We start from the raw sequence: 15,016 nt of genomic DNA on the forward strand, positions 1-15,016 counted from the left end.
ATGATAATATTCCTAGAAGGATATGTATTATGCTCGGATGTTTTTGTATGTTCAATACGCTACCTTATTTTTAAAGGGGCCTAAGTCCTGAGAGCCTTAATTTTAAAGTGGCCTAAGTCCTGAGAGCCTTAATTTTAAAGGGGCCTAAGTCCGTTTTTGTGATTTTGAGTAAATTGCGATATAAGTATTCTCCTGATTCTGACACAATCTTCCACATAAAAGTAACAAAGTAAGGATTTTCTGAGACCTATGGCTAATTATTATCTTCCCAATTAAAAGCCATTGTGTCGGAGATAGGATAATTCCTGTTTCACCCCGCAAAAGATCTAGAGAGGACTTAGGCCTCTTTAAAATTAACAAGTTTTATAACATATGGACTTAGTACCCATCTATATTTTCCAATAAATGGGCCAAGTCCAAATCATTATAAAATATTTTCATTTAGAAAGGCCTAAGTCCTAAATGACTAGAAAAGCCTTTTTCTTTACATCATAGTCCACAGAAATCTCAGCGAATCTAAGCTGAAAGGCCTAATAAGTCCATTACATTTTTCTAAAGCTTGAAAATATAAAATTGAAAGGTCTAAGTCCATTACATTTTCTATAAATTGAAAAGAGAAAAAAGAAAATTTACAAGGAGTTGTGTAATTTTGCTTGTGAAATTGTATTTTCTTTTAAATTAATACTTTTAATAGTTGAGAAAATTGAAATTGAAGAATGTAAATTATAAACTAGGTTGTTATATGCCTTTATGTTATTAGTCACTGAATCAGGCATGCTTAGAGCTCTAAAGTGAGCGATAGTGTAACATCATTAGTTAACGGCTAAGTTGACCAGATCGTATTGACATTTAGCTAGGCAATGCAAGTTGCTGCAACCTAGGGGCTACTCTGTACAGCCCCAAGATGTGACCCCTGCCCCAAGATGTGAAACCTGCCCCAAGATGTGACCCGATTGCCCCAAGATGTGAAGCCTGCCCTAACATGTGACCCGAAAAGCTGCCCCAAGATGTGACCCGAAAAGCTGCCCAAAGATGTGACCCGAAAAAGCTGCCCAAAGATGTGACCCGAAAAAGCTGCCCCAAGATGTGACCCCAGAATAAATCATTGGGAAATTACAGGTTTTGGTAAATGTTCTGGTGGAGTTGATGGTTCTGTTGAGTATACTGGTGGATTTGATGGTTTTGGTGAGTTTGCTGGTAGATTTGATGGTTTTGGTGAACTTGCTGGTGGAGTTGATGGTTCTGGTGAATCTGCTGATGGATTTGATGGTTCTGGTGATTCTGCTGGGTGAGTTGATGGTTCTGGTGAATCTGCTGGTTGAGTTGACGGTTTTGGTGAATCTGCTGGTGGATTTGATGGTTCTGGTGAATCTGCTAGTGGAGTTGATGGTTCTGGTGAATCTGCTGGTTGAGTTGACGGTTCTGGTGAATCTGCTGGTTGAGTTGACGGTTCTGGTGAATCTGCGGATGGATTTGATGGTTTTTGTGAATCGGCCCGTGGATTTGATGTTTCTTGTTCAATCTGTTGAGTGGTTGCTCTTTCAAATGACAATTATCTGTCATTTGCTGTGCAAAAAAATAATTTTTTATTCTTGCCCTCAAAAACTTGAACTTGTCAAAAGTTTTTGTCAATCTTCATTTCCGACTTGGTGTTATTTACGGCCCTATTTGGAGTAGCCAAAATTGCGTAGTGGCGTGAGAAAGGCACGAATCTATTGAGAATGAAAAAAATGGCCTCTAAGGCATATATTTATGGTATTCATGATGCAATCTTTTATACGGACCAAAGTAACCCGGAACTAATTGCAAGATAACAAAAGACTTATTAAAGGCAAATTTTGCCTAGTTCAGGGCTTACTCAGTTGCTTCCGTATTGTATTCCGTAAAGGATTAAGTCACGAATATCATGAATTGGTTGCATGAAATAGTATGATGTTATTCCGTTTCTTCCCAGCTATTTGCAGACCACTTCATCCAATGATACAACCATCAAACCATTCTTTGAGAGCCTAATGCATCTCGATGACATAATTCGCATAATTCGATTAAAATATTCTGATACCACGACAAAGCAAAATCTCAAATAAAAGATACCACAAAAAGTCGTGTATTTGTCGTGTATTTTTAGACAAACTAAAAACAGATTTGTGGTGCATTTTCAGGCGAACTGAAAAAAGATTTACGGAAAAATTTTTAAAAGCATCTTTGACAATCTTCAAACTGGTGGTTTTTGCCCATTTTCTCATCGGAATTTCTCAGACAAACTGCCATAACTTGTGATACATATATTTAGAAACATTTTCCTCAAAATTCCAAATACAGTAACTCGTTAATTCAAATCCTCAAGGGGAAAAATTTTGATCGAATTACAGAGAGTTCAAACGATTAAAAATCACGATAATTCGAATTTTGAAGTTTTTTGACATGAATGATTGAATTAGAGAAAAATTATCATTTTTACAGATATTTTTTTTTTACAGATATAACTCGAAAGTATGTACACTTAAAGTATTCTACTTTCCTGGGGGCCATTCACAACAAAGTGAGAAAAATAGTGTAGTAGTTTGTCCATAAGTAAATTTTCACATTTTCTTTCACATAACTCTTTGAAAATTCTTTGCATCTCTGGATTTAAAATTTGTGATTGTTAACCTATAAAAGCTTCGAAAATGCCTGACATTTACCAAAACCTATAATTTCCCAGTGATTTTTTCTGGGGTCACATCTTGGGGCAAGTGGAGTCACATCTTGGGGTAAGTGGAGTCACATCTTGGGGCAAGTGGGGTCACATCTTAGGGCAGCTTTTCGGGTCACATCTTTGGGCAAACGGGTCACATCTTAGGGCAGGTTTCACATCTTGGGGCAATCGGGTCACATCTTGGGGCAGGTTTCACATCTTAGGGCAGGGGTCACATCTTGGGGCTGTACATACTCTAAGACAACTTAGGGCAAAATTTGGTCAGATTAATTCTAATGTTTGTACAGTTATTAATACCGGAGTAGGAAGCTGACTTCTTTTGAGTATTCTTTGGCTTTGTCCCAACCACCACCTATGTGAAACTTGAAGTCACGTTGTATCTCACTTTAATTGAGATTTTGTTGGTGTCAGCTGAAGGAATACACTGTAAGTGGCGAGTTTTAAGCCAATGTACCTTGGTAATCTTATTGGTTACAGTATCTGGAGTCTTATCCTTGATCAATTGTGAAAAAGAGCCATCCAGATCAGTCTTGAAGTTTTGAAAATCATTTGTGTACATGGGAATCACTTTGTATGGATTTTTTCGTGAGGATTTTTCGATCAAGGTGATCCACTGGAGTGGGTGGTGGATATTTACCCCCTTTTTTGCCCTGTCAATTACAGAATGTATATACTGAATCGTTAACATTCTGTGTGTGTCCCTTCTCAAGGGACAAGATTGATGTTCTTCTTATTAATGGCCAAGATAGACAGCATTTCTACAATGAAGCGATTTTTGTTTTGCCCACTGCAATTGTCGGCGAAAAAATAAATAGTTTTATTAACTCTAGGTGGCAAATCATTGATATATTTCATTAGGCAGCTCGCAATTTCATTAGACCCACGTTTTGCGATTGTTTGATTCAACACAAAACAGGATGTTTTACGTGTGACGAGAATCCCCTTGCATTCTGTACAGCCCATTTTCCTATAGCAACACTATCCTACAGTAACAATGGACTTAGGCCTTTTCACATTAGCTAGAATCTATCAATATTTGGACCGGTTTGTGTAATTTACGATGCACGATCCAACGATTCACGATGCGCGATGCACGATCCATGCATATATTATGTTAATTATTCTAATTATGCATTTATAGGTTTTAGTAATCACATATTTTAATTCCTTCTTTTGTATTCCTGGAGAATCAATGTAAAGTATGCGTGCATAAATTTTAACCTCAACAATCAAATCAAATCAAAACATGCCCATGCTTTGAATTGAATATCTTGTAACCTTTTTGCTTTCTTTCTTAAAAAAAAACGTTTCTCCGATTAAACCAACCAAATGCATTGGATTGAGACAGGGTTATAAACAAAAATTTACAATGTTGTGGTAAAGTAGGGGAAGACGTTTAGCGCGTGTATAAACTCACCTTTTTTGAGAAAGATCAAATAAAATGAATTAACTTGATCATCAAACAGAGAAAAAATCAAATAGATAAAAACACCAGTTGCCATTCTGTTGGTAAAAGGCTTTTATAAGAACATGCCAAAAGTAATGTAGCCAATGATTCCTTATTTACCTTATTCACTGTTCTTAAAAAAATAATAAACGTACAAAAATGAGTTTTCTTTTAACAAATTTTTCGCGCCAAAACTTTTCTATGACGTCAAAGCTTTTTCTTTCATTTTAAAAACAAACCCTCGCTATCAATTTTTGGTTTTTCTACACAGAAGATATAAGTTATTTTAATCATTCTGATAATGATAAATTATTTTTTAAATTTTTTTTCGTTATTGTTATATGATGTTTGTAGCTAGCATTATGAAAACTTATTTGTGCATAATTAAAATAATTAACATAAATCAACATAAATCATGCATGGATCGTGCATCGTGAATCGTTGGATCGCGCATCGTAAATTACACAAACCGTATTTGGACTTAGGCCCTCTTTCTGGACTTAGGCCCTTTTTAAGATTCAACAATTTCATTACTTTGGACTTAGGCCCTAACATGATGGACTTAGGCCCTTTTAAAATTAAATGTGGTTTTTATTAAAACTAAAGACCAAAATTTTTAGACTTTTTTACCTCCAAATCTTCATGTCAGATACATCAAAAGAAAGCCAGTGAGCCAGAGATTCAGAAAAACCAAAAATCTCAATTTTCATAAAAATGGACTTAGGCCCTTTTAGAATTGGAGGGGACCTGGACTTAGGCCCTTTTAGAATTGGGGGGGGACCTGGACTTAGGCCCCTTTAAAAATAAGGTAGCGAATAGCGCCTTAATTATTCAAGGAATCTCTACATTCAGTGTCTTTTTGTGATTGATTGATGTTGTTTCACATGATCTATCCGCCCATAAAAATCAAACAAGATATCACGATGCCTAAAAGACAAAGTCTAAAAGACATCTAGGTATTCTTAGTGATTCTTTCTTTGTTTTAAGGAGGATATTTTTCGAAATCTGGCGATGGGTTTTACTTTTAATCTAGCCATGTGTGTGTGAAGACTATGCAGTCACATTTTGGATGGAAAATAAGTGGCTTTATTTCCTATCAAAAGGATTCAAATATAGCCCTTAAATACACTGTAGGCTTTGAAATTAACACGAAGGCCAGTCAGGCCAGTTAAAAAAAATGATAAGAATTAGGTTATTGCTTTAAAAACAATTGGATTCAAATAGAATCCATTATGATTTATGAGGTTTAGGTAGAATAAGATAGATAGAAGAACTAGAGCAAAATGTTCACGTGGTTTCCAGCGATCCATAGGAAAAATGTGAGACGCACATGCGCGTTGCTTTTCCAAAATTTTAGAATAAGCTAATAATAAAGATAATATGGTTTTAACAAAGATAGTGTCATTTAAAAAAAGTAAGTATTGTTTTAACAAAGATAGTGTTGTTTAAAAAAAGATAGTGTTGTTTTAAAGGTTTTGTTTTTACATAAGTGTTCCCGTTTCATATCAGACACATCATTTTATATCAGAACAGTGTCTGCCTATTGTTATGTTATGCTGATATAAGCAAAAAAACGTTTTTTTGGTTTTTCTGGGACTATCTATTTAAAAGATATGGACAAAAAAAGGCACTTTTTTGGGTGATAATTAAGATTTTACTTAGAAACTTTAATTCTTTTACCCCCGTCCTACCCCCCCCCCTTGATGATATGAGCGAGGGAACAATGTTGGCCACCCCTACTGAAAATTTCAGATCAAAACAAACAAGGAATTAATTCCTGTAACTCGATGAAAATTGGAAAAAGCTGGTTTTTGACTGTTTCTGATCCTAAAGTGCTATTTTTTGGTAAGAGCTATGCAATTTATGTTTGGATTTCTAGAAAGCTTACCCATTCCTTGTCAATATATTTTTTATTTGAAAGTAATTGCTTCATGGAATAAAAAGATACTAGCCGGTACCCGGCGTGCACGTTTGCTGAACGCATTTAAAGTCATTTGGATGTTGGGAAGGTGGCTTCAAACACGATGAAATCAAAATTAAAGGGAAGAATTCCTTTCAAAGTTTGACTCTATCCCTCCCGGGTGACGTATCTTTTTAAACCATATTTTGAAAAATATTTTTGTGGCAAAAATGATCAGAAAGCATTCCCAAATTACACCATACCGGCGACCAGCGATGTCTGAGACGGCTCTGCAATTAGATTTTTTTTCTCCCTTACATTTGCCGTAGTTCTTGATGTTTAGGAAAACTTTGATGTCAAGATAAGCGGAGTGAAATAATAGACATGACACAAGAATCGTCGAAAAAAGGCAGCACGGGGGGGGGGGTACTTAGGCAAGAGAAGGGTATGTGTTAACCTTAAAGCGGCCCTTATTTTCGGCCCTACCGGACGTTGCTGGGTAGAAAAATCTAAACATAGAATTCAAAAAAATACCGATCATTGCATAGGGCGGCAATCAAAAATATGTTGCGTTCGGGTCGTCCGACCGACTGTTTATTTACAAGAAAACCCGATTCGGAAAGTCGGTAGAATTGTCGGGTTTTTTTGGGCGCTGTTCGCAGGTTCGGATCTTTCCCATAATGACAGGCCCGGGCGAACGGAGCATGTCTTTGAATCATTATTTTTTGTTTACTTAACCCACATTGAGTCCCATTCAAGTTTTTCATGTACCCTTATTGAAATTTTTATGTCAAAATTCAGCAACAGGGTAGGGCCAATACCCTGGGGGCCGGAAATAAGGTCCACTTTAAAAAAGGTTAACACATGCGCGCGCACATTTAGTTTGGCAAATTAAGATGGTGGCATAAGATTCTGTTGATTGCCGACTTGATTCATCGGGTGACCCGTCGTGTGTTTTTTTTATAATTTGATGTACACAAGACGGGTTCGACCTGTGAGTCCAATATTGGACTCGCATTTTTTACAGTGGGAAATTCGAATTTAGCGCTGTCCTCACTTACTAAAATAAAAACCAAATTTCGAAATTTGCGCTTTCTCTAAGAAAGTGTGACCAGTAAAAGAATAACAAAATTTGATTGGCTATGTTTTCAACCGTTATTAGGATCTGAGAAATTCAAACTCTCAGCCCGTACCATGCTATACATTTCGCCATCAGTTTATCAAATAGAAATCATAGCATGGATTCCCAGGCTAGGATTTACTAGATCTTAAAAACCCGACAAAATATACTACTGACCGACTGACCGACTGGATTTGAAGATGTTTTAGGACCCGAATGGAACATATTTTTGATTGCCGCCTAGAGCACTAAAAAATCATTAAATATGTCAATGTTGATTCAACGCCTGTTAATAAAAATAATTTGTAAATAGTTCTTTTTATCGTGAAATTTAGAAATACGAACAAAAAAAAAATCAAATTTAATATTTGTTTCCCATCTAGATAATATCATGAACATATAAACGACTGGACATCCATCTCCTTTGTCTTTTTAAAGATAACACAGCTAGCTTCGTTGCCGCCTCGTTAAAAGCATAAAATGAAACAATAGATTTTGATGATATACCACTTGGGAATACCTTGTTAGCAACGTCAAAACTTCGACAAAAGTCTCTTGTTCTACTCTTCTCAAGTCTTTTATCTATATCATAACAAAGACAACAAAGGCAAAATCATCGTCAGCTGGTCAAAACTCTGACTAATATTTCTAAATTTTGACTCAAAAGTGTCTAATAATTTTAGACATTGTCACATTCGAATTTCGATATTCTTATTACACAGGCTCTCAACTTTGGCAAGCTATTTTTTTGGACAAAAAAAAAACTGGACTTAAAAAAAATTATTGGAGTGACAAAAGGGATTCAAAAGTATACACGCAGTTGAAATTCTGCATTTCAGAGTTGAAAATGTTGATAAAATATACTACAAACTTGTAAAAAAATTCGAAAATAATTTTTTTGTGCATTAGGAGTAATGTTCAAACTCTCTCAATCTTTTACCTAAATTATTCAAAGAAATAAAATTATGACGGAATATTGTCGGATTTTTCATACCAATTTTGAAATACAGGCGACAACGAAGCTCGCTTCAAAGAGACAATAAAAGATAGATGTCCAGTCGTTTATATGTTCATGATTATATTAGCGTTAGAATACTGTAAAATTTCACGAAAAATATTTCGTGATGGCGGTAAGCCCTTTGTAAAGCTTGAAGGGCTAGATGAAGTGCTTTAAGCTCTTCCATCCTAAGCAAAAAAGTGAATATCGCTAAAAATATTGCTGCTATTGTTTTTGAAAACCCGCAAAGCTTCTGATTGGTCAAGCGCTGAAATTCTATTGTAATGACACGTGACTTAGGTAGAATTTCCTTCCTAGCCAGTCCTAGCCTCTGCAAACTTTTCAGCAAAAGCGCGATATCTAGCCCTTTGGGCTTTATAAATCTATGGAAGGGGCCCCATATTGCATTGGCATTGATTGCTTTTGCAAGAACAGTATAGACTTAAACTCGTATATCAAGATTACGGGATTTTGAGTACGGGCCGATTTTACTTTCGTTTTGAGTGGTTTCATTTTCGATTTCAAGCCAACATCTTAGCAACGGGGTGCTCACCCATAGTTACAGGGGTTTGTGCAAAAAAGGCCTATAAATATGTCAAAACTATTGCAAATCTTATTTTTTTCACTTGCTGTACTAAATTTTATGAAGAAACAACAAAATAATCATATTGGATTGAAAATTGTGCACGTTGGAGCCCTAAACGAGCTGTTTTAAGCCAATTTTGGGTAGCAAAATGCTTTTTAGGCCAATTTTGCAAGTTCTAAACTTTAAACTAATTGATTTCAACACGTTGAAATTTTTCAGAGATGAAGTTTAAGTCTTAAGCAAAATGAATTTCATCGATTTTTCGCTGGGGGAGAAGTAAATGGCAGAGAGAAAAAAAAACATTTAATCAAAATAGCAATTTTTTGGCAATCTGACAAACGAGTAAATGTAGTGAATTTGCAGTGAGTTACTCCAGGGATCAAATCATTTGGGTCTGGGATGCGTCTATATCCCCCATTATGAAAATAAAATCCCTGGTAAGAGCCATTTTTCAGGCAAAAATCCAAATTTGGACTGAAAAAATCTCTAAAATGACAATAGACATGGGCCCGAATTTTCTTGCAGTGATAGTATTCTGGGAATACTGCAGGAAAATCATAGTCATTTAGGTTTAAGGTTTGGGTATATCAGCCATTATGGAATTGAAATCTGTGCTAAAACTGGCTAAATTGCAACATTTCAAGCAAATATCCCATTTTGACTTAACAACTGCTCTTATATGGCAATTGAGATGAACCTAAAATCTTTTTGCAGTGATAGTCTTTTGGAAATACAGCATTTGGGTTTAGGTGATTTTGATTTCCATGGAGTATTTCCAGAATACTATCACTGCAAGAAAATTTGGGCCCATGTCTATTGTCATTTTAGAGATTTTTTCAGTCCAAATTTGGATTTTTGCCTGAAAAATGGCACTTACCAGGGATTTTATTTCCATAATGGGGGACATAGACGCATCCCAGACCCAAATGATTTTGATTTCCCTGGAGTATCTCCAGAGTACTATCACTGCAAAAAAAATTTGAATCAGCATTTAAACTCAGTTTGTAGAAGCTTGCCTTAAAAAATGCTATTTTTTGATAAATATGATTTTTTTCTTCTAAAAAGCGATTTTTGAAGATGCCATTATGATTTTTTGAAAAAAGTGAAAATCTTGAAATTCATTTTGCTTAAAGACTTTATTGAAGACTTCCATCTCTGAAAATTTCAGACGTGTGTATCAATACACCGTTTAGGAGTGTCGACTGCGCACGTGTCAATCCAATTTTCCATTGTTTTGATTTTAGCGACCACGGAAAATTCACTCTCCTCCGTAAAAAAAACGGTAGGTAAACATCTGGTTCTCAAGAAATAGCAAAAAAGTAGTAAAGAACTCCTTTAATCATAACTTCTTTTCCTCGGAGAATTTTTGTGAAATTTTCAGGAGACTAAACTTATAAAATTATCATTGATATCATGTTCAAATATCTAAATCATTCTCTTTAAAGGAGAGAAAAAAATTCACAATGTTTACATTCCTCTACTAACCTTTCACAGTACTAAAGTGCACATTTTTACCTACCATTTTTACCTGCCTCTGCAATGGAGTCCGTGAAGATAGCGAGACTCCTAAACAGTGTATTAGTTTAAAGTTTAGAACTTGCAAAATTGGCCTTAAAAAGCATGTGCTACCCAAATGGCTTAAACAGCTCTTTTAGGGCTCCAACGGCACATTTTCAATCCATTATTATTTGTTTTTCTTTAAAATTTAGTACAGCAAGTGAAACAAATAAGATTTGCAATAGTTTTGACATATTTACAGGCCTGAAAGGGCCAGAAAATCATTTTCCATTTTGCCTGTAGTGCGATCATACCCCCAGGGGGTTTCGGCCAATTTTGGACTTTGACCTTAAAAATTGCGCAGAATGCCTCACAAGGTTAAATTTTATAAAAAAACACTACATATTGAATTTGAGCAAGTTTTGGAAGAGATATGAAGAATAAACCTCAAAAAGCGATTTTTTGTAAAAAAGCCCCCCCGGGCAGTTTTGGTGGAATTTGTCAAAAATGCATTAAATTGAAAAAAATTAGGTAAACATCTGGTTCTCATAAGGAAACATAGCAGAAAAACGGTAGGTAAAGAACTCCTTTTAATCATAACTTCTTTTCCTCTTGATGAATTTTTGTGAAATTTTCAGGAGAGACTAAACTTATAAAATTATCATTGATATCATGTTCAAATATCTAAATCATTCTCTTTAAAGGAGAGAAAAAAATTCACAATGTTTACATTCCTCTACTAACCTTTCACAGTACTAAAGTGCACATTTTTACCTACCATTTTTACCTGCCTCTGCAATGGAGTACCGTGAAGATAGCGAGACTCCTAAACAGTGTATTAGTTTAAAGTTTATGAACTTGCAAAATTGGCCTTAAAAAGCATTTTGCTACCCAAAATTGGCTTAAAACAGCTCTTTTAGGGCTCCAACAGGCACAATTTTCAATCCAATATGATTATTTTGTTGTTTCTTCATAAAATTTAGTACAGCAAGTGAAACAAATAAGATTTGCAATAGTTTTGACATATTTACAGGCCTGAAAAGGCCAGAAAATGCCATTTTCCAATTTTTGCCTGTAGTGCGAATCAGTACCCCCAGGGGGTTTCGGCCAATTTTGGACTTCTGACCTTAAAAATTGCGCAGAATGCCTCACAATAGGTTAAATTTTCATAAAAAACACTACATCTTGAATTTGAGCAAGTTTTGGAAGAGATATGAAGAATAAACCTCAAAAAAGCTGATTTTTTGGTAAAAAAGCCCCCCCCGGGCAGTTTTTTGGGCTGGAATTTGTCAAAAATGCATTAAATTGAAAAAAAAAAATTTTACATGTCTTCTATCATTATATGGAACAGAAAAAACACCAGGCGAAGAAGATCTGACAAATATCTGCGATTTTCACAAAAAGGTATACCTTTGATTTCTTATAACGTCAAACCTAACTTTTGAAACCCCCCCCCACCCCCTCATAACGTCAATTTGACGTTTTGCGTTGTCAAATGAATATGGACGGCTCCCCTAATGCAATGAAAAATGAAACTTTTCTATGCTTTGCTTTTTTGCACCTATTCTTCAAAATGAAAATATTTAAGATTTTAAGTTCTTCTTTTATTCAATGATTTTTTACGGCACTTTGTTGATAATCTAACTCTCGCATCAAATTCCCGCTTTCTTCAGTAAATTGAAGATGAGAAAAAAACCTAAGCCACAGATCACGGATTGAAACTTGTGAAAAAGAAGGGCTCTTTGAAATGCGGCAACCTCATTGGTTGAAATATGATGAACAATTGTTAAGGAGCGCTTGGAAGCAATCAGTAGAAGAGACCATTTCATTTTTGTTGCAGATTTCTATAAAAACTTACTTCTCTCAGGGATTACTTGTCAATGTATATGTACACATGTGTTGTGTCAACTTGTCAGCGTTGTATTGTTGTAAAGGAAAAGATAAAAGAGGTAAGACTAGCCTAGTTTCTAATCCTGATATAAGGGGAGCCGTCCATATTCATTTGACAACGCATAACGTCAAATTGACGTTATCTTCTCAACCCCCACCCCCTCAAAAATTGTCGCCATTTTTTTCATCGAAGGTTTCCCGTCGCAAAGTCCGTACTTCGTTGTACACGTGCTTGCACTGTTTGTATGTTCTTTTAACTAATGACCTTTTAGAAGAAGATTAAAATCTCCACTCGGCGCCAGGTCCGTGCGGGCGATTTGTGCTAAATCTGTACCGTGTCCCGTCCGAAATCATGAAAAATAAAGTTCATTTTTTAAACATAACTCTACTTTTTTATGACAGTCTATAGCCTATATTTCATGGAAATGTACCTTGACACCACCTTTTAAGGCCTAATAATAAAGATATAGGGGCTCATGGAGCTGTTGGAGCGTATGAAAATGGTAAATTTGTGGTAAGAAAAAATCAAAACTAACTTGCACTGGAGAGAGTATCACATATTACAAGGGTTGTAACAGGTGATATTTAAGTATCACTAAACTTAGGTGAAATCCTTTTTTTGTTGCATTCTTTTGATTGGCATGTAGATATCGAAAATGATTTCGGACGGACAAAATTTGCAAAACTAAAGGCTAGAATACATCAGAAAAATGTATTGAGGAAGTAAGGAAGCTGTTAGAACAGCCTGAAATTGTTCGTATAAAGGCCTTCCTCAAATTAGAATAGATCTTAAAAATCTGTAGCACCTTTTTCATCTTTTTCAGGGCGATTTTGCACAAATTTTTCCTGTCCCGTCCGAAATCATTTTCATAAAAAATCTGTTTTATTTCAAGTTTTGCTAAAACTTTTTCTTTCTACATTTATCAGTAAGTCTACAAGTAAATATACTACTATTCCAATAGAAAATACTTGAGAATCTTCCACTCTTTTTGTTCCAGTAGTGGTTTTAATATAATATCTATTTTTACAGGAAAATTGTCCCGTCCGAAATCAATTCCTATTTTCAAGGTTGAAATAAAGGTATAAAAACTTACTTCAATTGGCCTGTTTGAACATTTTTCTTATACCACTAGGTCTTGCTAATAACTTCCTGAATGTTAAACATTCATTTTATCACAAATTGAAACATATTTGAACAAGTTTGATTTCGGACAGGACAAATGATTTCGGACGGGACATTTTTCTAGTACCCCTGGAATCAAATTGAAGAGCTTGAATCTTAGATTTACTCAATAAACTATGCTCTATCCTAGATTACAATTATTCAGCATTCAAATATATTTCTACCCTGCAGAATTTCAGAACTATTGTCAATCTTATTGTGATTTCGGACGGGGACATTTTTGGTTGTTTCCAATCACCAATGCACTGGGACCTATAGATGGTAACCTAATGGTAAAATCATACTTTTTGACAGGTTTTCAAACACATACAGATTGAGCTTACTCTCAAACTTAAAAAACCTTAAAAAAACACTCTTAAAATAGGGGCAATGTGCAATGATTTCGGACGGGACACATTTTGTCAAAATGGACGTTAACAGAAAATCACTGCTAGAGCAAGATGGAAAAAAGGTTTCAAAACACTTTTTTTGTAGAAAAACACATGAATAAATTGCCTATATGGAAAATCAAAATTCCAGGTCAAATACCTTCCTGGAAAGAAAGTGCTACCATAAAACTGAAGCACTTCTTTGCTAAAAGTTGCCAAAACAAGGAAAAATTGACACAAAATTTATGATTGCAGACTAATGATAGACACTTAAAACATGAAATTTTGCAGAAAGTGTACCATTACCAAGCTGTATCTGATGAAAAAAGAAAAAAATCATTAACACTTAACCTTAATGAGATATATGCAAAAAATGATTTCGGACGGGACGGTACAGATTTAGTGCAAATCGCCCGTGCCGTGATTAGGTGCACCACCTTCTTTGCCCACTTGTGCGATGTGGTTTGCTTGATCACGCAAACAATAAAAAATATGTTATGACAACACATAGTGTCCTCAGGGGTCTCAGCCCCCCCCCCCCCCCCCCCCCAGGAAAAAAGTCCCAAAAATTTAGCCCCAGACCTGCCAACCTCTGAAAGTTTAAAACCTTTTAAAAATTGTGTGGTTGGTGGTAACGAATATTCGCAATTTTCACAAAAAGGTATACCTTCGATTTCAGATAACGTCAAAACAAACTTTTGAAAACCCCCCACCCCCTCATAACGTCAAATTGACATTATGCGTTGTCAAATGAATGTGGACGGCTCCCCTAAGTATAAGAGTTTAAGTTTAGACTGAAGAACAGCAAACATTGTCATATATTTATACATTTGCTTTAATTTACTTAAACCTTACAAAAAGCCATCCTCGTAAATAGTAATACCTGGAAATCATGCAACTAAACTAGATTGTCAGGCAGATCGGTTCATCACGCACTTGAATATGATTTCAACCACAAGTCAGTCACAATTTCGCCGCCATTTTGATCTTTCCTTTCACATGGATGACATGCGCGCGCATCGTTTTGAAAACGTTCTTAACCCGATATTAACCATTGAGTTTCAAGCCCGAAGGGCTAGAGGTCAATCTCTTTGGTAGGATTTGAAGCCAACAAATCCTACCAAAGTTGTGCGGCCTTGAGCGACCCGCCTGGTTTTTACACAAATGACAGATTGAAACTAAAATTTACCGCTTAATTTTGAAAAATATATCACTCGAAAACAAAGGAATTGCTAGATTCAATCCGTCATCAAAAATACGGCGCATATTTTAAGGCTTCACTTTTTCTTGCCTGAGAAAGGTTAGAGATTGACCTCTAGCCCTTCGGGAT

At 35.6% G+C, this 15,016-nt stretch overlaps 2 protein-coding genes across 2 annotated transcripts in view; both read right to left on the reverse strand.

The window, feature by feature from the left end:
- LOC136810301 (pre-mRNA-processing-splicing factor 8) overlaps positions 1 to 14,649 on the reverse strand; it is a 40,752-nt gene extending 26,103 nt beyond the window's left edge. Inside the window, exon 1 of the mRNA XM_067066869.1 lies at positions 14,570 to 14,649. The gene's annotated coding sequence lies outside the window, so the exon portion shown is untranslated. The remainder of the gene's footprint in view (positions 1 to 14,569) is intronic.
- LOC136810349 (uncharacterized) lies at positions 1,103 to 3,257 on the reverse strand. Its single transcript, XM_067066904.1, has 2 exons — positions 3,153 to 3,257; positions 1,103 to 1,522 (listed from the first exon to the last, which is right to left on the reverse strand). The coding sequence occupies exons 1-2, from the start codon at positions 3,255 to 3,257 to the stop codon at positions 1,103 to 1,105; spliced, it is 525 nt and encodes a 174-aa protein (XP_066923005.1).
- Positions 14,650 to 15,016: the final 367 nt, after the last annotated feature.

This window comes from Clytia hemisphaerica, unplaced genomic scaffold (genome assembly GCF_902728285.1).
Source record: "Clytia hemisphaerica strain Z4C2 unplaced genomic scaffold, Clytia hemisphaerica genome assembly, whole genome shotgun sequence".
Taxonomy (NCBI): Eukaryota; Metazoa; Cnidaria; class Hydrozoa; order Leptothecata; family Clytiidae; genus Clytia; species Clytia hemisphaerica.

Bases quoted from the DNA above. Each gene is read 5' to 3' on its own strand.
- LOC136810349 (XM_067066904.1), bottom strand. From the start codon at position 3,257: ATGTACACAAATGATTTTCAAAACTTCAAGACTGATCTGGATGGCTCT. The intron at 1,523-3,152 runs GTACATTGGCTT...ACCACTCAACAG, and splicing joins TAACCAATAAGATTACCAAG to ATTGAACAAGAAACATCAAA.